The following is a 25,848-nucleotide window of genomic DNA, read 5'->3' on the forward strand; positions in this document are numbered from 1 at the left end:
TGTTTTTCTCTTACTCTGATATTTAATACTGCATTGTGGGAAAGAGTTTGCAAGTAAGCTTTTTACTATACTGTTTTATAACCCACTGTATCTTGTGAACTTGACAAAAAAACTTGAAACGTGTTATAAATACATTGATTCTGTATTATTCCAGGTTCCAGCTCCGGGTGGCACTCTACATCGCTGCTTCTCTGATCCACCTGGACCTGGCCGGCTGGCTGCTGGAGAGGGGGTGCGTGTCATTGAGCCGGTGGGGGTTCACCCTTACCGTGAGTGGTGCCACCAGACGGCCCACCCGACAAGTGTCCCGCTGTCGCCTCCATCGGCGCGGCCAGCTCACCATCCTCAAACTCTTTATCGCCAGCAGCGTTCTGACCCTTGCCTGTCAGGATCCCCAGGGTCGTGACCCCCTGAGGATCGCCCTTCAGTACGGCCACAGGGAGTGTGTGAGTCACCTGGCCACCAAGCTGTGCTCTGTGGTGGTCCTCCCAGGTATGGCCCTGCCCATGCGGGCATACCTCCAGATAAAGGGCTGGGTGAGGCTGGGGCAGAGGAGGGCAGCATCCAGGCACTGCATGGGCCTCAACAGGGCTCCGTTCAGGACCAGGGTGGGCGACACGGTCCTGGTGGACGGCTTCACCCTCCCCAAGATGTCCTCCAAGCCCAGGAGGAGTGAGGCCAAGGCGGGTATCAGGATGATGTCCACAGCCTCTCGACGTTTGACCCCCATCAACTGCCCATCTCATGTATCCTGCCCGCTCCGTGCCCTGGCATCCCAGGATAAATCTCTTCAACTACGAAGCTCCACCCTGTGGCCACGAGGGATGAAGAGAGAAGAAGAGGGGATGTGGAGGGAAGGGATGTGAGGAGGATGAGATTGGGGATCAGAACAGCAACCAATGGAGGAGCAGAGTTCCGCTCCCGCCCATTTCCAGAGACACCAATCTCAGACCTGTGTTTGCCTCGCCAAACTCCGCCCAGATACTCACCACCTCACTGGAGGCCTTTTCTCTCCACTGCGACCGCACACCCAGAGAAAACGCCATATACTGTTTGGCCTTGGCCAGGTTAGTCAGGTTTAAATGACAGCTACGGTGAATATGAATATTTCTCTGGAGTTTTCTTATGAAAGGTGTGAATACTGTCAGAAGAAGCCTCCTATAATCAGTGGTGGGGGGTGGGACACATGTAAAAGCTGTTTACCCACTTTTTATTTAATTTGGTTCAAGCATTTACCCACCTTTTGTGGAAGATGCATTGAGAGTATAGGGAGCGTTACTTCTTTAATCCTGAACGGCAATCAGCATTTACCAGTCAATGGTTTTACCACTTCATCACTGCCTATGATGTACCCTTATCCTCCCTGAATAGATTTCAGTACAAACAAATCATGAGCCAACCATCATGCTTAGAAGGTATATAGTCAAATCAAATCAACTCAAACTTTAATTTGTCACATGCGCTGAATACAACAAGTGTAGATCTTTCTGTGAAATACTTTACTTACAAGCCCTTAACAAACAGTGCAGTTCAAGAAGAGTTAAGAGAATATTTACCCAATAAACTAAAGTAACACATAATAAAACAGTTGAACTTGTCCGGTGGCCATTTGATTAATTGTTCATCAGTCTTGGGGTTAGAAGCTGTTATTGGTTTACCCTAACAAGTCCTGAAACAAATCATGAGCCAACTATCATGCTTAGAAGGTATATAGTGTCAGTCTTATTGGTTCACAAGTTGTTTCAGTATGGGAGAGGATAGGATTTAAGGGCACTTCATTAATGTATTGAGACCATTACATATACAGTATTTCACAATGCTAGGACACAGATTTGGTCTCCTAACCTTGTTCTGGTTGATTGACTCTCTAACAGTGCCTTCACACAGAGACCATGGTTGCAGCAGCTGAATTTTTATTTTTTTACCTTTATTTAACCAGGCAAGTCAGTTAAGAACATATTCTTATTTTCAATGACGGCCTGGGAACAGTGGGTTAACTGCCTGTTCAGGGGCAGAACGACAGATTTGTACCTTGTCAGCTCGGGATTTGAACTCGCAACCTTCCGGTTACTAGTCCAACGCTCTAACCACTAGGCTAGCGCGAACTCTGTCCAAGAGGAGTGCTCAGCACATTGGTTAGACACCAGGATCCTGGTCATTAGACTGCTGAACAGCTTCTACACCCAAGCCACAGACTGCTGAACAGCTTCTACCCCCAAGCCATTAGACTGCTGAACAGCTTCTACCCCCAAGCCATTAGACTGCTGAACAGCTTCTACCCCCAAGTCATTAGACTGCTGAACAGCGTCTACCCCCAAGTCATTAGACTGCTGAACAGCTTCTACCCCCAAGTCATTAGACTGCTGAACAGCTTCTACTCCCAAGTCATTAGACTGCTGAACAGCTTCTACCCCCAAGTAATTAGACTGCTGAACAGCTTCTACCCCCAAGTCATTGGACTGCTGAACAGCTTCCACCCCCAAGTCATTAGACTGCTGAACAGCTTCTACCCCCAAGTCATTAGACTGCTGAACAGCTTCTACCCCCAAGTCATTGGACTGCTGAACAGCTTCTACCCCCAAGTCATTAGACTGCTGAACAGCTTCTACCCCCAAGTCATTGGACTGCTGAACAGCTTCCACCCCCAAGTCATTACACTGCTGAACAGCTTCTACCCCCAAGTCATTAGACTGCTGAACAGCTTCTACCCCCAAGTCATTAGACTGCTGAACAGCTTCTACCCCCAAGTCATTAGACTGCTGAACGGTAATTAAATGGCCACCTGCACTATTTGCATTGACCCCCTTTGTTATTGATGTATTTTTCTAATTGTTTTCCACGGACTCTCTTGAATTGGCTCGATGCACACTCACTACACTCTACCCACACATTCACTGTGACACTGACCGACTTTCACACTAGCTGCTGCTACTGTGTTTATTATCTATCCTGATTGCCTCGTCACTTTTACCCTTACCTACATGTACATACTGTATTACCTCAACTACCTCGCACCCATGCACATTGACTCGGTACTGGTACTCCTTGTAAACAGCCTTGTTATTGTGTTACAAAATATGTTCTTACTTTTTTAACTCTGCACTGTTGGGAATGGGCTCGTAATAAAGCCTCTCACAGTTGTTTTCTGCGTATGTGACCAATACGATTAGATTCTCATCTGAACAAATGAATGCTCTCGTTGTTTATAATGAGGAATTTATTTAAATAATTTGGTTTTCCTTGAATATTTGAATGGGATGAGAAAGCCTTTTGTGATGGATCTAGACAATCTGGTGAAAAGGGAGGGTTTGCGACTCTTCTCTTCAAGTGGGAAGGACGATGCGATATCATAAATTCCCTCTGGAGAAAAGGAGCCATGAGATGTTGTCATCGTCTCTGCAACGAAAGACCATCCAGCATGCCATCAATTTACATTTTTACTCATTTATCAGACACTCTTATCTAGAGAGACTTACAAGGAGCAATTAGGATTAAGTGCCTTGCTCAAGAGCACATTGACAGATTTTGCCTCGTGAACTCAGGGATCCTGAACCAGCAACCTATCGGTTACTGGCCCAACCTCTTAACCCACTAGGCTACCACCCAGCCCACAGTACAGTATGTTATAGGTAACAACTCAGAGGAGTACAATGTCTTTCCAAATGAATTAGTGGAATGGTAAAGGGATAATGTCTCAGTCTTGACTGAGCAGCAGCCTAAACAGCAGCAGGGCTTACCTGTAAAGTACACAGTAGGGGAAATGTTCTGAGGCTGGTACTCCAGAGACTCTTGAGGACAGAGGTTCTTACTAACTTTCTTGGAACCCTGGTTGGTGGGAAAAGGCACATTAAAACAAACTGAATTTTTTTTAGATATCTTAAAGTACAGCATATCAATTGCAAAGAAGCAGTGCAATGCCATGACACAAATAATCATATATCTCACAAAAGGTCAACAGCAGTGTTATTCATGAAAGATGTATGTGGACTATACCTTTGTGTTAAAGGTGAGGACCTGCTCTCAGTACTGCTGATGGTATCCCTTTCCAAATCAAACACGCCTTCTACAATGTCACTGGTGGCCACACTGGTAGCGGACTCAAAATAACATTTAGCAGTGGCTTTGGTGATCATTTGAAGAATGACCATGCAAGTAGAAGTCTTTGGATCGTTCTGGACTGAAACATCAAAGTTTATGTTTTCATACTCATCTGACCACTGTCTCAGGAAGCCCTTCACTGTCTCTTCAGCAAATATCTGGAGAAGCTGAGAGGAGAGCTCCTTGGATATGGCACATTGTTCCTTTCCCCATTTCAGCCTTGAAAGAATAGAGTCTGAAGCACTTTTGGCTGCTTCCAATGTTAAGACCTGTGGAGTGCTGTGGCTGTCCTGAAGGGCTATCACTTTATCCACCAATTCATGACTGAAAATGTGGATGGTCCAAGTGGAAATGATTTTCTCAATTTCCTAACAGCAGATCGGAGGTCGTCAAGATGAGAAGCACCCTGTCCATCTTCCTGTGTGTTCTCAACACTTTCCACCATAATGTCCACTACCACCCCAGCAGCTTGCCTGACTTTGTCCACAAAGGTTACAGGAAGTAAGTCCTCTGTGTGAAAGAAGTCCTCAATGATTGTGTTTCTAACAATGGGAAAGTCAATCTGAGCAGGAAACTCAGTGGGGATGGGAGTCCCGGGTAAGGCAAAGTGCCATTTCGACTGCCTTAATTTTGAAGTAGGTGTTACAGAGATGGAGGAGCGTGAAGAAGAGGTATTTCTTGTATTTTGGCTGTCAGCACTCCTACAACGGATCGTGTCAATATCCTCCAGCATGGATCCTGAGAGCTCAGTGGTTTTAGATAGTAATTTGTGCGGAATGTCCACACAGGCATCGTTTCCACCAGGTGTAACACTGCTCTGGTTGACCTCAAGATGGCCGAGACTTGCTCTTTGTGATGCAGGACTGCTTTGATATGTAAAGATTTGGATTGAACCAAGTGTTGTGTCTGATCTTTGAAGATCTTTTCTGAGAAACTCCGTAATCTTACTTTGCAGACTGTAGTAGATGTTACGAGCAACAGACCGGATCCTTTTCTCAGAAACCTGTCCAGTGGTGAGCAGGAGGTTCCAGATACCATGTCAGATGATTGGGTGGTCTGGGGAGCTCCTGCTGGTCTTTCACCATGGTTTGTATAATATCAGTAGATGTGGTGGATGTAGATACAGACTGGAGGTACTTATCTGTTGTGCCTTCCTCCACAATGTTATATGATCTAGAGATGACCTCACTCACTCCTTTCTCAGCTTTGGTTTGGAACTCATGACTAGAGAGTTTTTGGAGGCTCTTTGTTGAAAGACTGTGGGAAGATGCAATGCCTTTGGAGGCAGCTGTGCTGCAATCTAGACTTACTGGAGAGGTTCGCTCAGTAGAACCCTGGAGACGTTCAAACATGTCTTCACATGGTGTTGGGGACCTTGACAAGGAGATGTCCTTCAGCTGAGACAGAACACCACCTACCAACATGTTGACCTCAAGGGACAAATCAGATATTTTCTTTCCTACTGTGGAGAAGCAAGGTGCATTTGATGCCTGATCCTCGCATGAGGTCAAGATTGTTGAAATGACCTCTTTGGTACTATTGGTCAGTAGACCCTCGTCTGTTTCAGTCCAGAGAAGTTTTGAACTCTCGCTGACACCCCTGTGTAGAGCCACTTCAAGGTTCAAACTGGGCAAGTGAGGCACACTCTTACTAGGTCGCCTCAAGTCCTGGCTTGCCAAACAAATGTGCTCCTTAGTCCCAAGATGTCCAGAGTCCTCTGTGGGTGTATGACTAGACATTCTGCTCAGCATGTCTGACCTCCGCTGGTGAATGATGAAGTCCTTTAATGTCTTCTTAATATTGTTATATAAACCAGTGGTAGCAGACCAGATCCTGCTCTGTAGCTTTTGTGCATTTTCCTGGAGGTCAGGTTCTCTTTCCTCTACTTCTGCAGGTTGCGCCGAGCTCTGCAGGTCTTCCACAAATGTTTCAATGATGCCAAAGGCAGCAGAATCCGCACAAATATCCTTTGACCATGTGTACTGGTTTTGAATGGAACAAGACCTGGATGCTACAGAATAAGCAGACTGTGCACTAGTTAAGCTACTAGTGGACTTTTTAACTAGGAACTCACTCACTGCTTGAGTGGCATTTCTCTTAAATTCCTCACTTGAGAGTTTTCTAATACAATCTAACAGACTGGTCAAAGAAGCTGTGGCCTTACTTCTGCTGTCCTCAATTTGACAGGGGAACTCACATACTATTGGCGATGAGGACCTGGAATGGGAGATATCCCCAAGCTGAGCCAGAACACCCTCTACAAATTTCTCTCTCTCAAAAGAGAAGCCTGATCCTTTTTCTCCAACAGTGTACAGGGGGTCCTCCTTTGACATCTCAGTGTTGTACAAGACCAGAAGCTCTGAGATGACTTCTTTGGTGCAAGTTGTCAGAAGGAGCTTGCTTTCTTCTGACTCAGTTTTTGCCCAAAGAAGTTTTGAGCTCTCACTTAGGCCTCTTTGTAAAGTAACTGCACCAGTGGACTCTGGCAACTGAGGCTCACTCTTACTGGGCCTATATTTCATGTCTAAGCAAGGAAGTGGAACTGTCTCCTTAAACTCAGCATTTGTGATGTTGTCATCAGATGTGACAATGCTCTTTAAGGCACATCGCTGAAGCTTGCCGAAATAATCTTTCAAGTTGTTTTGGATGCTGTGGTAAATGTGAACAGCAGCAGACCAGGCACTCTTCTGTTGGGGACTCTCTTCAGATTCAGCCAATGACTTCATATCTGACACGAAAGTCTTAACAACTACTGACGCTGCTGAGCCCACTGGGTGAATTGACTCTGTCTTTACAATGCCAGACAATGTTTGACCTGATACAGCACCTGTTAACTCAGACTGAACGACTGAACTAGGAAAGCTCAAACTACTGACTTTTTTGGCAAGAACTCCACTCACTGCTTGTATTGCTGATGTTTGAAACTCCCGGCTGGAGAGTTTTTGGATGCTCTTAGATGTGAGCGTGCAGGAGGAACCAGATTCACTAATATTGTAGCTGCTCTCGTATTTTCTTATCAGGGCATCAAGATCCTCAATGAAGCCAACATGTGATGCCAAAAATGTGATCTTGTCCTTCAGATCTTCCAGCAAATTCTGTTCGTTCTCGTCAACAAAAGCCACCATTGTGTCAGAGATGGTGGTCATGACTTGCCCTGTTAGACTCTTGCTCTCTTGGTCAACTTTTTCAAGTTTAGCAGCCAGCTCTCTCACCATGCTCTCAGTCACCTTGGTCTGTGAGTCTCCCCTTACCGGTGTCACTAGAGAGGTTTGGCTAGCGGAGGCACTCTTAACGACCACTGATAAGGCCGACTTGACATCTTTAGCCAACTCTGCCATTACAGCAGGGGTTAGCATCATAGAGCCTGCACTTCCAGATGGAGAATTGGACATGCATGCAAGTTTGGAGAGAGAACCTTGCAGGCTGTCCTGCACACAGGTGACGAGGGTGTCCTCTGAGACACCTAAGAGGACTTGTAGCGTCTCAGAGTTGGTTGTTTTCTTCTGCACATCAGACAGAGAGGTTAGAGTCCTTGGGAAAACAACAACAGAAATCATCAGTCAAACAAATAATATGTTAGGCTGTGATGCACATTCAGTGTGTCAAATCCACCTGCACCATTAAAAACAATGAGGAAAACGCTGCTGTTTCTCTAAGAAAAAAACTTAGTGTGATGTCAGCCTAACTGCTTAATTTCTAAAGCCCAATAAAATGTATTTTGTATAAGTCATTTGTATTAAAACTGGCCTGTAGATATCCATCTATCCTGGCAATATCTATCCTCTACAAAAATCCAAATTGCTATAAACTTCAAATACTGTAACTTCTAATAACTTCAAGGACAATCATAAATACAAGGCAGTTTGAAGAAATGTTAAAGGGAAATTTCTAAATGTTTCAACTTCATATTCATCATCTCCAGCACCACCCCAACATCAGCATATGTGAAAAACGGGCATTTCTATGTTTTGTAGTAAAAAAAGAAAGAGGAAGATAAGTGTTTTCTATGACATCATCAACCAATTAGTAGGCAATGCCTACTCATAATTGGTTAAAATCACATGATTTACATTTAAGTCATTTAGCAGACGCTCTTATCCAGAGCGACTTACAAATTGGTGCATTCACCTTATGACATCCAGTGGAACAGTCACTTTACAATAGTGCATCTAAATCTTAAAAGGGGGGGGGGTGAGAAGGATTACTTATCCTATCCTAGGTATTCCTGAAAGAGGTGGGGTTTCAGGTGTCTCCGGAAGGTGGTGATTGACTCCGCTGTCCTGGCGTCGTGAGGGAGTTTGTTCCACCATTGGGGGGCCAGAGCAGCGAACAGTTTTGACTGGGCTGAGCGGGAACTGTACTTCCTCAGTGGTAGGGAGGCGAGCAGGCCAGAGGTGGAAGAACGCAGTGCCCTTGTTTGGGTGTAGGGCCTGATCAGAGCCTGGAGGTACTGAGGTGCCGTTCCCCTCACAGCTCCGTAGGCAAGCACCATGGTGCACACTGATGATGTCATTAGAATCTAAAGCTGAGCATTTAACCAACATTTTTGTTATTTTTCGTTTTTTAAACAACTTCGACGTCGGCTCAATTATTTGAATTCCATATAGTTATTTTTTTTCTTCTTCTGTGAGCTCGATGCTCAGTTTCTGTAGAGATAAATCAGATCAAGCACGAACTATGCAATGTAGTAGGTAGTTGTAGTTTCCAACAGGTCAATATTCGACATAGTTTGGCACAGAAAATATGGCAATTAATTCCCATAATCCATTGCACGCCCACTTGCTTGTCCACTCTGTGTGGAGCAGATACGGAAACCTCATTGACTGAGACGGAGAGACGAGAGAATGCATGAGAGAGATAAAAAGCAGTTGCGTTGCGAGGATTCTCTACCTGGAAATACATGATCTAAGTGATTGACAGTTGGTGTTCAGCGGTCATAAAAGTAGGTCTTATTTACTTAGAAGAACTACTAAAATAGTGATTTTGTCAGACAGGATAAGCAGCAGCTCTATAGGGATGAGTTGATGACTTGGAATGAAATAATAAAGTCATCAAATAAATATTTTATATGAGAAAGTAAATGATGGTTGATAAGTCATAAACAGTAATGGACAGTCACTACCATCATGGGACTTACCTCATGGCCCCATTGGGCAGGTAGCTTCCACTGCCCTTAGTCAGGTAAATCTCCTTGAACTTAAGTTGTGATTCCTGCTCTTCTTCCTCTTCCTGCTCCACACAGTTGGAGGAAGGGTAGGGAGTCGGGATGCGAAAGCTATTGTAAGACTTTCGACTGCCTGGCCTCTTAGTTACACCAGCCTCAGTAAATCTCACGCGGGACTTGGTGTTAGTCTTATCGTCTAACAGACTGGTGAGTGACGCTGTGAGAGATCTCTGTGACAATGGAGAGGAGGCAGCATCTTGGATGCCCAGTAGTTCGTAAAGACCTGGGATGATGATCTGCATCAGCTTGTCCGATAAAAACTGGACAATCCTCAGACACAAGCCGGCAAGCTGTTGTTTTGTCAGCTGTATTCCAGAAACAGAAGAAGTGTTTTAAAATGTTGCATAGTGTGTCTTTCAAAAGCTTATGAACAAGGTTAAACATTAGGCAGAGCTTTCATGGTAATCTAATTACATTTTCAGTAACATGATCTTACCGGGTCAAACATGCCCTCACGAATCCCCCTCCATTGCCTGAAAACAATATTGTTATAAATGTAGTCATATCAGGATGTGTGGCAGAATTGTTTTTATTTAATTATTTGCCTGATCGTGAAGTTATACTTGCTTTGTGTCAGTTGTTTTGGCAAAATTGCAATGTGACAACTTTTCTAGCACTGAACATTTTTTTCCGATTGATCAGTTTCTTGTTTCAAATATTTTTATTAAACACACACAAGAATGGTGTATAGGTATACATGACAGGTATACACTTCTTATCTAAACATAAAAGAGCATACAGGAACAACAAGACCCAGAGTTCTGGGTGCAGAACAAATAATACAGAACACGACATACAAAACAAGGACACGTAGAAAGAAAGAGGGAAGATGTCCCCCTATCCCCCTGTCCCCCCTCCCAACTGCTCGGGTGGTAGGGCCAGCACACGCTGCCCAAAGGTAGATTAAAATTTTACCATTGCGAGTGCGTTAATAAGTACAAATTCACAGCGCCTACTCGTCCAAGTAGGAGAGGAAAGGCTGCCAGATTTTATCAAATGTTGATAATTTATTGTTCAGAATATATCTAATTCTTTCTAAGTGTACAGTGTTTGCCAATTCACTGAGCCATAATTTGGTGGAGGGCGCTTCCTCCTTTTCCAAAACAACAAGATTAGTTTTTGCCGCGATGAGACCATACGAGATTAGTTGTTTTTGGGGTTGGTTAATCTGTTTAGGGACTCAGATACTCCCAGAATTATCAGAAGCGGGTCTGGATCTATTGAAGTCTCCAAAACTTCAGAGAGGATCCTAAAATTCCACACCAATAACCATGCAAGCTAGAGCATAGGGCAAAGCAGTGGAGTAGTGTACCCTGCGTAGCCTGACATTTATCACATGTAGGGGATGTATCAGGAAATATCCTATGCAGTTTAGTTTTGGAATAGTGTAATCTGTGTAATACCTTGAATTGTATGAGACGATGTCTGGAATTAATGGAGCATGTGTGGATATACTCCAAGCTCTCTTCCCAGTCTGCCACTGAGATGTCAGTCCCTAGTTCTTCCTCCCATTTTGCCTTGATGGCATCAGTAGAAGGTGTGCTAACAGATTGAAAAGCATCATATAGACGCGATATCAGTTTATCTGAGGTGGGGCATATTTTTATGCATCCGTCAAACATGGAAGGTTTAGCATTCCCAAATGTTGGGAGGTGTTTTCTAACGTAGTCTCTAATTTGTAGGTATCTGAAAAAATTACTTCTGGGAAGATTATAAGTTTCCCTCAGCAGCTCAAAGGAAGCAAAGGTCCCTTCTATGTATAAATCCCCCTATGGTGCTTATCCCCAACTCTCCCCATCGCTCAAAGGTGTTGTCAAGGTTAGAAGGGGCAAAGGAGGGATTCCTGGCGACAGGAGCATGAATGACATTGGTCTGAGCTCAAAGTGGACTTTAATTTGCTTCCAGATTCGGACTGTGCTATGTATTATAGGATTGTTACAATAAAGTGACATCTCCAGATTGACAGGCGACAAAATCACAGCGCCAATAGAGAAGGGGTGACACTCCTCACGCTCCATACTAAGCCAGCTGGATGCCGGGAGTACGTCATCCAACAGAAACGTAACAATACGGAGGTTAGCGGCCCAGTAATAAAATATAAAATTTGGGAGAGACAATCCTCCTTCCGTCTTGGATTTACAGAGGTGTTTTTTACCTATCCTGTGTGTTTTATAATCCCAGATGAAAGGATTGATAATTGAGTCCAGTTGTTTATGAAAGGATTTAGGTATGAATACTGGGATGTTCTGATATAGGTAGAGCAGTTGTGGGAGGAAGACCATTTTAATGGCATTAATTCTTCCGAGCAGAGAAATTGGGAGAGTTCTCCAAAATAGTATGTTTGCTTTGAGTTTTTGTATCAGAGAGGGGAAATTCTCTTTAAATAGTAAGGAGTATTGTTTGGTAACTACAATTCCTAGGTAGGTAAATTTTTCTGAAGATAACTTAAATGGGAGATGTTCTAGCCAGGAGGTATTTTGCGACCGTATGGGCATTAATTCACTCTTGTTCCAATTTATTCTGTATCCCGAGAAGGTACCAAACAAATTGATCACATCAAGAATAGCTGGGATACTAGCCTGGGGTTCTGTTACATAGAGGAGGATGTCATCTGCGTATAGGGAGATCTTATTTAGAGTATCTTTAGTATTATAGCCGTGTATTGCTGCATAAGATCTAATCGTCTGAGCGAGCGGTTCGATAATTAGGCGAAGAGCATAGGCGACAGCGCACAACCCTGCCTTGTCCCCTGTTGAGGTTAAATCGGGCGACAATGATTGGTTAGTGAGTATTCTGGCACAGGGGTTCCTATATAAAAGCTGGATCCAATTTATGAACCTATCTCCAATATTAAATTTCTGTAGGACCTTGAATAGATAGGGCCACTCAACTTGGTCAAAGGCCTTTTCGGCGTCAAGAGATATGACGGCAAGGTCCACGTTGGGTAACCTCTGAGAATACATAATATTGAAGAGGCGCCTGAGATTGAAGAATGAGTTTCTGTTAGGGATAAAGCCGGTCTGATCCGAATGGACCAATTTGCCAATTAAAGTGCTAAGCCTGTTAGCCAGCGTTTTTGCTAAAATCTTTTGGTCTGTATTAAGGAGAGATATTGGTCTGTATGACCCTACCTCTTCTGGATCTTTGCCCTTCTTATGTATAACTGTAATGAACGCTTCGTCCAAAGTAGAAGGGAGAGCTCCATTCTCATTGGCCTGAATCAACATTTTGTGCAGATAGGGGGAGAGCATGTTGCTGAATGTTTTATAGAATTCACCAGGGTATCCATCTGGGCCCGGGGTCTTGCCACTCTTTAGAGATTTAATTGTTTCTCGGATTTCATCAAGAGATATTTCCTTATTCAGGAAGTTAGAATCTTCCTGGTTCAGGGCAGGAAGATTACAGTCCTCCAAAAATGTTTGCATATTTAAGGGGTTAGGATCCGCTTTAGATGTATATAGAGTCTCATAAAACTGCCGGAATCTGTCATTGATGTCTTTGGGGGAAGAGAGTAATTCCCCAGATGCAGATTTAACCCTGTGAATCATTCGGTCACTCACATTTTTCGAAGTTGTCTGGCGAGTAATTTGTGTGGTTTGTCACCAAACTCAAAATATTTTTGCTTGGCATAGAGAAAGGATTTAGCGATTTTAGCTGAGAGAATCTGATTATATTCAAATTTTAAAGAGGTAATTTTTTTATGTTTCTCCATAGATGGGTGGCTAGCATTCTCCCTATCCAGTAAGTGAATTTGTCCCTCTAGTTCTTCCAGTTTTCTCTGTTTTGCCTACTCCTGGCAGCCTGAAAGGAGATGATACAGCCTCTCAGATACGCCTTCAGTGTTTCCCACAATAATGCTGGGGAGGTCTCTGTGTTGTCGTTGGTATCAAAGAAAAATGTAATTTGGTCTTTAAGATATTCACAGAATGTTGGTTCTGTGAGGAGCTGAGGATTCAACCTCCAGACCCTCTCGTTTGGTACAATGTCACCCAATCTCAGGGAGAAGGTGAGTGGACTGTGGTCCGAGATTATAATATCATGATACCTCACATTACAGGTATAGGGGAGTAGTCTAGCGTCCAACAAAAAGTAGTCAATTCGAGTGTAAACCTTGTGAACATGAGAGTAAAGGAGTATTCCCTACCCGTAGGGTTAGCGATCCTCCATATATCAAATAAGTTTGAATTTTTATGTAGGTATTCAAGAATTCGCTTGAATAGGAGGTAGGGGTTCGCCGGGTAGAGGATCTATCCAAATATTGGTCTAGCACACAGTTAAGGTCCCCTCCAATGACCAAGTTAGTATGGGAGATATCTGGAATCAGGGCAAGGACTCTTTTGAAAAAGAGGGGTTGTCAATGTTTGGCCCATAGATATTTAGTAGAGTTACTGAGGTAGAGTGGATTTCTCCTATTGCGATCACATACCGACCCTCTTTATCCGCAATAGTGGTTTTATGTAGAAAGGGAATTCCTTTCCGTACCAGAATCGCTGTGCCTCTCGTTTTGGCAGAGGTTAGAGTGATACACTTGCCCCACCCACCTACACCTAAGTCTGCTATGAGAGTTATTCTTCAGATGGGTTTCTTGCAAAAATATAATATCAGACGAGAGTGCTTTCAAGTGGGCTAGGACCTTGCCCCTCTTAATTGGTTCGTTTAAACCCTTGACATTCCAGGAAGTGAATGTAAGCCCCACCCTCCTCTCGTTTGTAGTTCCTATGGTGGCCTGCATACCATGTAACTTGATAAAAGGTAAGAAAGCGCACCAAACCATCACGATCAGCATATGTAGCACCCACACCCGAGCAGTATCCAACCCACCCCTCCCCCTGCAAGCACCTTTACTTCCCCCTGTTCCCCTAATTTCCACAACACTTACCCCCATCAACCCACCTTTAACAGGAATGTACAAACAGGAGAGAAAAAAAGGAAAAATAAAAATAATAAACACATTGTCTGGCCGATGCCAAAAGCACGGCGCGACCTCGAACCAGAGGTAAAACAAAAAAATAAAATACCAACTATACGTTCACCTCTCACTATCCTAGAACTTCTACTAACATATGAACTGAGGAGGCTCCCTTGAGTTAAGTGTTCAGTTAGCATCTAATAAACCTAAACCGAATAAGTTGCAACTTAAACATATTGCGCATTTAAGCGTCATCCTGGGTCAATCCCAGAAATAAGCAAGATATAGCCTCAAGATAATATTGCTAAGCACTGCCGGTCAAAAAATAAACCATCCGCAACCGACCTAGTCAGCCGTACCTTTACATACTGTGGGTCAGGAGATCGGAACAAGGATTTGTTAAATTAAACATTCCCCCAATTTAAAAAAAAATATGTTTAATAAAAAATAAGTAAAAATATATATCTTATATATATATATATACATACACACATACATACACCTATACACATATATATACACACATACACATACACACACACATACATACATACATACATACACACACCCATATATATATACACACACACATATACACACACATATACACACACACACACACCCATATATATATATATATACATACACACACCCATATATATATATATATACATACATATATACACACACACACACACACACACACACACACACACACACACACACACACACACACACACATATATATATATATACACACACACACACACACACACATATATACATACACACATACACACACCCATATATATATACATACACACACACACATCCATACATATACATGTATGTATACATACCCACACAAAAAAATCATATATAAAAATATATATTTAAAGAATATGTATATACATCCATATGCACACATACACATACAAACATTCATACCCCAGAATAACAATCTACACTGATTTAAAATATACACATACATAATACTAAAGTGCTAAGAGAAAATAGTAATAAAGTACAAATAGTAATTATATTTACGCACACCTACACATACATAAGCACTACAGAGGGCTGGTGGGACTCTAGTCGGGAGAGAGGCCCACGGCCAGACAAAGGCAGAACGGCACAAAACATCAACTTGCTAACCAGGCGTCTGCCCCTCCCAACCATCACCCCAGTCCCCTGCAAGCAATAAATAAATGGTATGGTAGTAAGAGTGATGTAAGGATTGTAAAATAAATAACGAAACAAAACAAAAGTGGGGGAATATAAGTATATCCGTCCGAAGGTGTCAGTGATCAAACCTGGAAGTAAAAATATGCATCGCTGAGCACAGCCGGGATGAAAGTGAATTTAACGTTAAATGAGAGCTCTGACCGCCATCCATTGGTCTGCTCAGCGTCTTACATGCTCGGTAGCCCTTGTTGAGCCCGTTTAATACGTTTTCACCCAATATGGTATAGTATGGATTCGAGTCCATGAGCAGACCCTAACACGCAACAAGGCACTCTAACCTGTACAGGGGGATTGGTGTATATCCCTGGATAAACTTCTCTGCGTCCAAAACCGAGGAGAGCCAAATCTTCTCACCGGAAGGCGGGGTAATTCTTAGTCTTGCAGGGAAGAGTAAGGCTGGGCGAAGATGGAGTTTGTAGAGTTTAGTCATGACATCTCTGTAGTCGGCGCGATGCTTTGCCACATCGGGCGCATAATCCTCATAGACACGGAATGGATGCCCTTTATGTGACAGGTTGCCCCTCATTCGAGCTTCACGCAGGATAAGATCCTTGGTCTTGAAACTGTGACAACAGATTATTACTGGGCGAGGACGTTGGCCTGGTCCAGGCACTGGGACAAGGGAGCGATGTGCGCGATCCAGCTGGGGATCCGAATCCAAAACATCCGATCCCATTGCATCCTTCAGTAGCTTGGCGAAGAAGTCGGTAGGGCGAGAGCCCGCCTCTATCCCCTCTGCCAGACCAACAACGCGAAGGTTATTACGTCTGGATCGGCCCTCCAGGTCCACCACTTTCACAGAAAGCCTCTGCACAGTATCCTGCAATGACGAGCATAGCTTCTCTAACTCGTCGATCCTACCAGCGTTGAATTCAGAAGCTTTCTCAAGGTCCACAATACTCTGGCCATGCGAAGCGACCGTTCGAATGACGCTCTCGATTTTGGTGTCCAGCTCAGCAATAGGATCAGTTTCTAATTTGATCCTATTTCCTTGAAGGTGTGATAGTACCAAAGAAAACAGAACATACTTCTCAGTTAGGTTTTGAAGGAAGTCCATAAGTGTCAGATGTTCTACATTGTTGAGCTTCCCCTCTTCTGTGGTTTCCATCACTGAGGTTGCTCTGCTCCTGGTAGAATTGCTCTGCTCCTGGTAGAAATGTAATTATATTGCAAATAATCAAACTTAATATACAACAAATATCATACTGAAATAATTATTAACTGTTAAAGAGTGGAGGAGCATTAACGTTGGCCAATTAAACAACTGCAACACAACAGAGATGGTTGTGGTACGTCAACATTGCCAATGATAGCATCACTATAACATTTTATTGGATTAATGTTGTAATATGAAATGACAAGGTCAACTTACCATCTCATTGACAGCTTCAGAGGTCAGGTGGTCCTCCACCACACAGACAGGCAGGTCTAGAGACTGGGACAAGGCTCTATGGTCATAACCAGGAGAGAATGGAAACAACATCAGAGCAGTCCCAATGGCAGAATCTAACCACTGTCTTCATGTCAAAGACTCACTCATTTGCTTTGTCAAACCTACCCCTTAGAATGACTTGATATTAACACGGAATATATTTTGTTATTAAGAGATCTCTCAATAATAATTCTCACAATAGCATATTGGTAGTAGTCAGTGACATATTAAAGCTAATCAGGGCTGGGTGTCGTTAAAACCCTGGATGGGGTTCGATCCCGGGCTGAGGTGCTGCCCAGCCTATTGTTTTTTTCTGAAAGTGTATATAATGTTGAAAATCTGACATGGTTTCAAAGGTACAAATTCAACCTATTTTATACAAGGTTTGGCTATGCTGAATTTAGTTTACAATGATGACATAGGCCATTACACTACCCCCCCACACTCACTATATTTTAACCAATATATTTGCATCCCACCAGCCCTAAAGCATGAACATGTTTTTTGCTAGAAGATGTGGATTAAGAGAAGCAAAATTATCCTTTTCTCTAGTTTCATCTAAATGGAAGGGCAACATGACATTGACAAACCTTGTCATATCTGCTTTCACTGGGATTTAAAACCCAGGCTTTCCTAAAATGTTTACCTCAGCCAGTCTAGAACCCAGGTGTGTCTGCAAAACACATGCACTCCTCCATAAGGTTCATGGCTTGCCTATTGTTTTATCGCAGTACAAGAGGGGCAATTGGATTCAGGATTAAACACAAGCAGTCTTTAAGGTATATCTTATTACAGTCTATCGGCAAAAAGCCCACCCATTTTTACCTACCTCATCCCCATACTGTTTTTATTTATTTACTTTTCTTCTCTTTTGCACACCAATATCTCTACCTGTACATGACCATCTGATCATTTATCACTCCAGTGTTAATCTGCAAAATTGTAATTATTCGCCTACCTCATGCCTTTTGCACACAATGTATATAGACTCCCCTTTTTTTCTACTGTGTTATTGACTTGTTAATTGTTTACTCCATGTGTAACTCTGTGTTGTCTGCTCACACTGCTATGCTTTATCTTGGCCAGGTCGCAGTTGCAAATGAGAACTTGTTCTCAACTAGCCTACATGGTTAAATAAAGGTGAAATAAAAGTACAAGAGGGGCAACTGGATTCAGGATTAAACACAAGCAGTCTTTAAGGTATATCTTATTACAGTTTAGGCCTACCTTATTACTTTCTTCCATCTGGCAATATCATTTTAAGGAATGAAATCTGTTTTGTTGCTAGTATTATTGGTAACTGCAGGAAAATACAGCTGTAGAGTACAAGAATCAGCTACTTTCTGAAGGGCAGCCAAGCTCATAAGCAATTTAGAACCTACAGACAATTATGACAAAATTTGAACGCAAAGAATGTGTCACAAACGCCTTGTGGTCACATGTTATTTTAGGGCGTGGCTCCGCATTCGTGACCGGGTGTCTTATTTCTATTTCCCGGTATCCGTTAGTGCTGGAATTTGCGATTAATACTTTTCTCATGCCGAAACCGGATTAAATACATACCGGTAGTTAAATGTCAAAAATGATTATATTCGCAATGTCATTAAACAAAACAACATAAATAGCTACTACATTTTCGAAACATGATTTTGTCATCAGGTCAGTACCATTTGTTTGATTTTGTGGACCAACGACTAAACTTTATCTAGTTAGCTAGTTGCTAGCGACGCTAGTCAGCATAGGCTGCTACATGATAAATAGTTCGCATTAGCGAATTAGCTACCTAGCTAGCCAGCCTAACAAGCTGTCAAATCCAGTGGAAACCGATGCAACCCTGCTGCCAAATAAGGGCTAGCTCGATGACCCGTGGTAACAGTGAGGTCCCCATGAGTTTCAAGGCTTTAATTTATCGTGCAGAAAAGGCGAATAAAATACTGGTTGATGAGCTAAGCTAAATTAGCAAGACGGATATGACCGTTAACAGCGTGCATGCACAAATGCATGACGACACATTGAATATAAGTGAAGCAGGAATACAGAACGAGATCGCCCCACCAAGCCAGATAGTAGAGGGGTGCAACAACGCCGGGACACAGAGGCATAGCTCATACAATTATATTTTGTCCGGGTCAATGACTATCCTTGTTGAATAATAAATACCTGCGTCAAATATATGGCATCGCATGCTCGTGCAAAGATAGCTTGCATGGATTTTTTAAAAATCCGGTGACCACTAGATGTCCTCGTATATCCACATTTAGATCAAATATACTTGATTTTTCATCAGTACTGTGAATGACAAGCCCACTGAATCTAGTTTAATAATCTTTATACTCAGCAGGTAGAGGCCTAGGTACTTCAAATCAGTGCTTAATTTGAGCCGGATCATGCCAGAACAGGATCCGGCACCTTTCCGTTCTGGACTGTTTTTTTACAGAACCTATTTGGCCGAATCTGGTACCTCTCGTGCCATGAAAAATAATTTTCACTTTTTGCTATGTAACAATTATAATAAAAGCGATCAAAGTTCATTCGAGTTGCCTCTTCGTCAATTATCCTGCCCCCTCATCTCTCCAGAGTTGCACTTCATCATTTGTTTCCTTATAGAATCATAGCTGCATGAAGGGTTCTGGAGGAATTTTCTAAAGTTACGGAATTACTGCTGTCTGTTCAGAAATAAATTAAATCATTCAGAATAGCCTAATACGTCATGAGAAGCCCTATAATTTAGCTACAGAGGACCAATAATTCTTTTTTAAATAGCCTCGCTGCGGATTGTAGCCCAATAACAAAGAATAGCCTACAGTCGGGAACGCGAGGCAAATCTGTCAGTGAAAAAACAGCAGGCAGACAAAACAGGCCTTTTGCAATATTTCAAATACAATCGAGGGAAAACACAGGTTGAAAAGCAATGACTCTTGCTGAAAAGATAAGACTATGCTGTAGACTACCAAAATATTTGATCAACTCCCAAACATTGTTTTACAAAACAGAGAGGGAGAGAGGCTTTTGACACGAGCGCATCGACAATCTCCAGCGAGTGAGCTGCGCATCATTGGGTGAGTCAGTGAAACTGGAAAGCATTTTTAGGACTAATTTCCTCCTCATATTGTAGCCTACTATATGTTTCTCTTCAAACCTAGGCCTATAGGCTATTGATGGATTCAAGACAAGGCCGTTTTTATTGATCTCAGATACTAAGTTTGTCAGTGTCAAAGTAGCCTGCCATTTCGATCATTTGTGCGGATTAAAAAAAGATAATGCCAAAGTCTCCAGTCATGTAAAATTATGTAGAATTGCACGAAATGCGGTTTTAAAAAGGCTAACACTTTCCCGGACCCTAGGCTACTAAAAATGTTCCCCATGTGTGCACCTTCTATATGTGGCGCTACCCAAATGTGATGATATGCGTTTGTAACCGTCCCCTCGCGCGAACCAGGGACCTTCTGCATCAGTCACCCACGAAGCATCGTTACCCATCGCTCCACGAAAGCCGCGGCTCTTGCAGAAATACTACTTCAAGGTCTCAGAGCAAGTACGTAACCGATTGAAACGCTATTTAGCGCACACGCTAACTAAGCCCGTTTCACATCCGTTACACGTTCAATGCTCTATTATAATAGGTGATATTTTTCTCATGAGTTCTGGTACCACAGAACCCCCCTCCAGCACCCACTCTTTGTTCTGGCACCTCCCAATTTACAAATTAAGCTCTGCTTCAAATTTTAAATACTTTTTGCCCCACTGTATAGTGTGGTGGTATATAGTATGGTGATATATAGTATGTTGAGGTCACCCTGCTTGAGACTTTTAAAGTAATATTGCCCTTGCTCAACCAAGACCATGGTTATGGTAGAGTGATTGGTTAGTAAGAACACTGATTGGTTAGAGTGATTGGTTAGTAAGAACACTGCTTTATACCGAGACCATGGTTATGGTAGAGTGATTGGTTAGTAAGAACACTGCTTTATACCGAGACCCATGGTTATTATAGATGGTTATGGTGATTGGTTAGTAAGAACACTGCTTTATACCGAGACCATGGTTATGGTAGAGTGATTGGTTAGTAAGAACACTGCTTTATACCAAGACCATGGTTATGGTAGAGTGATTGGTTAGTAAGAACACTGCTTTATACCGAGACCATGGTTATGGTAGAGTGATTGGTTAGTAAGAACACTGTTCGTGGTTATGGTAGAGTGAGTGTGAAGTGTTGTTGTTGTACAGAGGTCCCTGGGTACATGTCCAGAGCCAGACAGGTACAGAACTCACTCTGTTCCACAAAGTTCTGTGGAAGATTTGCTAACAGAGGAGAGTGGTTATGTATCTAAGTACAAATTTAACCATCAGAATAATGTTTATTTGTGTTCCTTACTCCTTACTTACACATCCCATCATTGACATCGTCAAAGCCAGACCTTCTGTCTGTCTCTCCTTCTTGCTGGTTGACTAGAGTGGAAATCTATAGTATTGTATGGTTGACCTGGGATAGAGCTGAAATGTGGCCCGATATAGTGTTGCCTTTGTACCAAACACCCTTACAGTCATAAACCTTTTCCCCATGTAATCGCCTCGACCTCAGTCTGGTGTTCGCTAACAGTATCTGAAGAATCTGTATACCCAGTCGTGTATAGTACAGTATAACACAGCAGAGTATAGTACAGTAGAGTACAGTCAGAGTACACAGACAGAGTACAGTAGAGTACAGCAGAGTACAGAGACAGCAGACACAGACAGTAGAGCACAGCAGACAGAGTACAGTAGACACAGCAGACAGAGTACAGTAGAGTACAGTAGAGCACAGCAGACAGTACAGAGTACAGTAGAGCACAGCAGGCCGTATAGTAGGAGAAGAAGAGGCCCTTTGGGTTCATTGAAATACATATTCATAATATTTCTGTTACCAATTTAATCTGCACCCAGATCAGTCTTCAATTTAATTTTCACCCAGATTAGTGTTCAATTTAATCTGCACCCAGATTAGTGTTCAATGTGATAGAACAAAACTCAGTACAGCACATGAATTAGAGAATGTTGTTACAAATTTGAGCCACGAGATGGTGGTAGATTATAAATTTAAATGGCATGGACCTTTGATTTGTCTCTGGATAGAAATTGCCCTTGGGCACAGATCTAGGATCAGTTTACTCTCACCAAATCCTAACCTTTACCATTAGCAGTAAAAACACAAACCAGACCTAAGATCAGTGCAAAGGAGCCACTTCATCTTACCCCTGTAATTATATGACTCCTAACTTATATATACTGAGTGTACCAAACATTAGAAAGACCTTCCTAATATTGAGTTGCACCCCGCCTTTTGCCATCAGAACAGCCTCAATTCGTTGGGACATGGACTCTACAAGGTGTTTGAAAGCGTTCCCCAGGGATGCTGGCCCATGTTGACTCCAATGCTTCCAACAGTTGTGCCAAGTTGGCTGGATGTTCTTTGGGTGGTGGACCATTCATGATACACACAGGAAACTGTTGAGTGTGAAAAACCCCAGCAGCATTGCAGTTCTTGACACAAACCGGTGCACCTGGCACCTACAACCCTGTTTAAAGGCACTTAAATATTTTGTCTTGCCCATTCACCCTCTGAATGGCACACATACACAATCTATGCCTCAATTGTCTCAAGGCTTAAAAATCCTTCTTTAACCTGTCCGCTCCCCTTCATCTACACTGAAGTGGATTTAACAAGTGACATCATTAAGGGATCATAGCTTTCACCTGGATTCACCTGGTCAGTCTTTGTCATGGAAAGAACAGGTGTTCATAATGTTTTGTTTACTCGGTGTATAAACACAACATAGGTATTTATGTAAAACAGGTGAATTTACTGTATGTCCATGGTCTTATACTTCAGCGGGAGCCGGTGGTGCGTGTGTTCAGTGCCGTGACGGGGGAGACCCTCTCAGTCTTGGGCACTGTGTTTCTCCTGAGTACGTCTGTGGCCAGGCTCATGACCCTGGTGTCCCAGCAGTGTGAGCTTCCCGTCAGCTCCTTCAGACTGAGCTCTCCCACCGGCCTGCAACTCTACGACTGCAACCGGCTGCACGACTACGCCATTGACCTGGGTATGGCCTTCCTTGTGCAGTAGATCAATGGTCCTCTGGCTCAACACCTTATGGATGTAACACAGAGACAAATGGACTGTATGGAACACATTCTTGGTTCATGGCAACTAGGAGGACAACCTGCATGTGTCTCTGTCTCCCAGGGGCTACTCTACGGTTGGACACCTGGGATGGGTGGGCGGAGTTCCTCAGAGGCTGCTTCCTGGGACACAGACTGACCGTCCAACGACACCTGTCTAGAGAGAGACCTGTGATGAGGTCAGAATACACATCTACACACTGAACTGTATGATAGACTTACTATCAACAGTGATGGTACTGAACCTTTATATAGCTTACAATGATAGTACTGACCCTGTATATAGCTTACAATGATGGTACTGACCCTGTATATAGCTTACAATGATGGTACCCTGTATATAGCTTACAATGATAGTACTGACCCTGTATATAGCTTACAATGATAGTACTGACCCTGTATATAGCTTACAATGATAGTACTGACCCTGTATATAGCTTACAATGATGGTACTGACCCTGTATATAGCTTACAATGATAGTACTGACCCTGTATATAGCTTACAATGATAGTACTGACCCTGTATATAGCTTACAATGATAGTACTGACCCTGTATATAGCTTACAATGATGGTACTGACCCTGTATATAGCTTACAATAATGGTACTGACCCTGTATATAGCTTACAATGATGGTACTGACCCTGTATATAGCTTACAATGATGGTACTGACCCTGTATATAGCTTACAATGATGGTACTGACCCTGTATATAGCTTACAATGATGGTACTGACCCTGTATGTAGCTTATATTCTCGTGTTTTTTCCTTCATATGTTTTTTCTCTTACCCTGATATTTAATACTGCATTGTGGGAAAGAGTTTGCAAGTAAGCATTTTACTATACTGTTTTATAACCCACTGTATCTTGTGAACTTGACAAAAAAAACTTGAAACGTGTTATAAATACATTGATTCTGTATTATTCCAGGTTCCAGCTCCGGGTGGCACTCTACATCGCTGCTTCTCTGGGCCACCTGGACCTGGCCGGCTGGCTGCTGGAGAGGGGGGTGCGTGTCATTGAGCCGGTGGGGGTTCACCCTTACCGTGAGTGGTGCCACCAGACGGCCCACCCCGACGTCGCCAAGTGTCCCGCTGTCGCCTCCATCGAGCGCGGCCAGCTCACCATCCTCAAGCTGCCTGTCGGGATCCCCAGGGTCGTGACCCCCTGAGGATCGCCCTTCAGTACGGCCACAGGGAGTGTGTGAGTCACCTGGCCACCAAGCTGTGCTCTGTGGTGGTCCTCCCAGGTATGGCCCTGCCCATGCGGACATACCTCCAGATAAAGGGCTGGGTGAGGCTGGGGCAGAGGAGGACAGCATCCAGGCACTGCATGGGCCTCAACAGGGCTCCGTTCAGGACCAGGGTGGGCGACACGGTCCTGGTGGACGGCTTCACCCTCCCCAAGATGTCCTCCAAGCCCAGGAGGAGTGAGGCCAAGGCGGGTATCAGGGTGATGTCCACAGCCTCTCGACGTTTGACCCCCATCAACTGCCCATCTCATGTATCCTGCCCGCTCCGCGCCCTGGCATCCCAGGATAAACCTCTTCAACTACCGAAGCTACACCCTGTGGCCACGAGGGATGAAAGAGAGAAGAAGAGGGGATGTGGAGGGAAGGGATGTGAGGAGGATGAGATTGGGGATCAGAACAGCAACCAATGGAGGAGCAGAGTTCCGCTCCCGCCCATTTCTAGAGACACCAATCTCAGACCTGTGTTTGCCTCGCCAAACTCCGCCCAGATACTCACCACCTCACTGGAGGCCTTTTCTCTCCACTGCGACCGCACACCCAGAGAAAACGCCATATACTGTTTGGCCTTGGCCAGGTTAGTCCAAGTTTAAATGACAGCTACGGTGAATATGAATATTTCTCTGGAGGTTTCTTATGGAAGGTGTGAATACTGTCAGAAGAAGCCTCCTATAATCAGTGGTGGTGGGGGGAACACATGTAAAAGCTGTTTACACTTTTTATTTTATTTGGTTGCATTTACCCACCTTTTGTGGAAGATGCATTGAGAGTATAGGGACGCTTTTTAATCCTGAACGGCAATCAGCATTTACCAGTCAATGGTTTTACCAGACATCACTGCCTATGATGTACCCTTATCCTCCCTGAATAGATTTCAGTACAAACAAATCATGAGCCAACCATCATGCTTAGAAGGTATATAGTCAAATCAAATCAAATCAAACTTTAATTTGTCACATGCGCTGAATACAACAAGTGTAGATCTTTCTGTGAAATGTTTACTTTACAAGCCCTTAACAAACAGTGCAGTTCAAGAAGAGTTAAGAGAATATTTACCCAATAAACTAAAGTAACAAATAATAAAACAGTTGAACGGTGGCCATTGTTGCTCTACTTGGGGTTAGAACTGAGCTAACAAGTCCTGAATCAAATCAGAGAACACATGTAGAAAAAGCTGTTTACACACAGTCACAGTTTTTATTTTATTTGGTTCAAGCATTTACCCACCTTTTGTGGAAGATGCATTGAGAGTATTACTTCTTTATCCTGAACGGCAATCAGCATTTACCAGTCAATGGTTCGACATCACTGCCTGTGATTACCAGTATCCTCCCTGAATAGATCAGTACAAACAAATTGAGCCACCTTCATTAATGTATTGAAACCATTACATATACAGTATTTCAACAATGCTTTAGGAACAGATTTGGTCCCTTAACAAACAGTGCAGTTCAAGAAGAGTTAAGAGATTACCAATAAACTAACAAATAATAAAACAGTTGAACTTGTCACACAGAGACCATTTGATTAA

General features: G+C 43.2%; 1 protein-coding gene, 1 long non-coding RNA gene and 1 pseudogene across 2 annotated transcripts; 1 reads left to right on the top strand and 2 right to left on the bottom strand.

Annotated features, from left to right (window-relative positions):
• Positions 1 to 836: 836 nt before the first annotated feature.
• Positions 837 to 25,848, top strand: part of LOC127920726 (protein ANKUB1-like) — a 28,309-nt pseudogene continuing 3,297 nt past the window's right edge.
• On the bottom strand, positions 3,308 to 5,114 carry LOC127920728 (uncharacterized). The gene is made up of 2 exons (XR_008107150.1): positions 3,738 to 5,114; positions 3,308 to 3,396 (listed from the first exon to the last, which is right to left on the bottom strand). It is a non-coding gene; the product is annotated as an uncharacterized LOC127920728 (long non-coding RNA).
• LOC127920727 (uncharacterized) lies at positions 7,486 to 17,035 on the bottom strand. Its single transcript, XM_052504764.1, has 4 exons — positions 16,849 to 17,035; positions 16,505 to 16,623; positions 9,759 to 9,795; positions 7,486 to 9,627 (listed from the first exon to the last, which is right to left on the bottom strand). Exons 1-4 carry the CDS (start codon positions 16,957 to 16,959, stop codon positions 9,232 to 9,234), a joined length of 663 nt encoding a protein of 220 aa, XP_052360724.1. The 5' UTR covers positions 16,960 to 17,035; the 3' UTR covers positions 7,486 to 9,231.

This window comes from Oncorhynchus keta, unplaced genomic scaffold (genome assembly GCF_023373465.1).
Source record: "Oncorhynchus keta strain PuntledgeMale-10-30-2019 unplaced genomic scaffold, Oket_V2 Un_contig_20403_pilon_pilon, whole genome shotgun sequence".
Classification (NCBI taxonomy): Eukaryota; Metazoa; Chordata; class Actinopteri; order Salmoniformes; family Salmonidae; genus Oncorhynchus; species Oncorhynchus keta.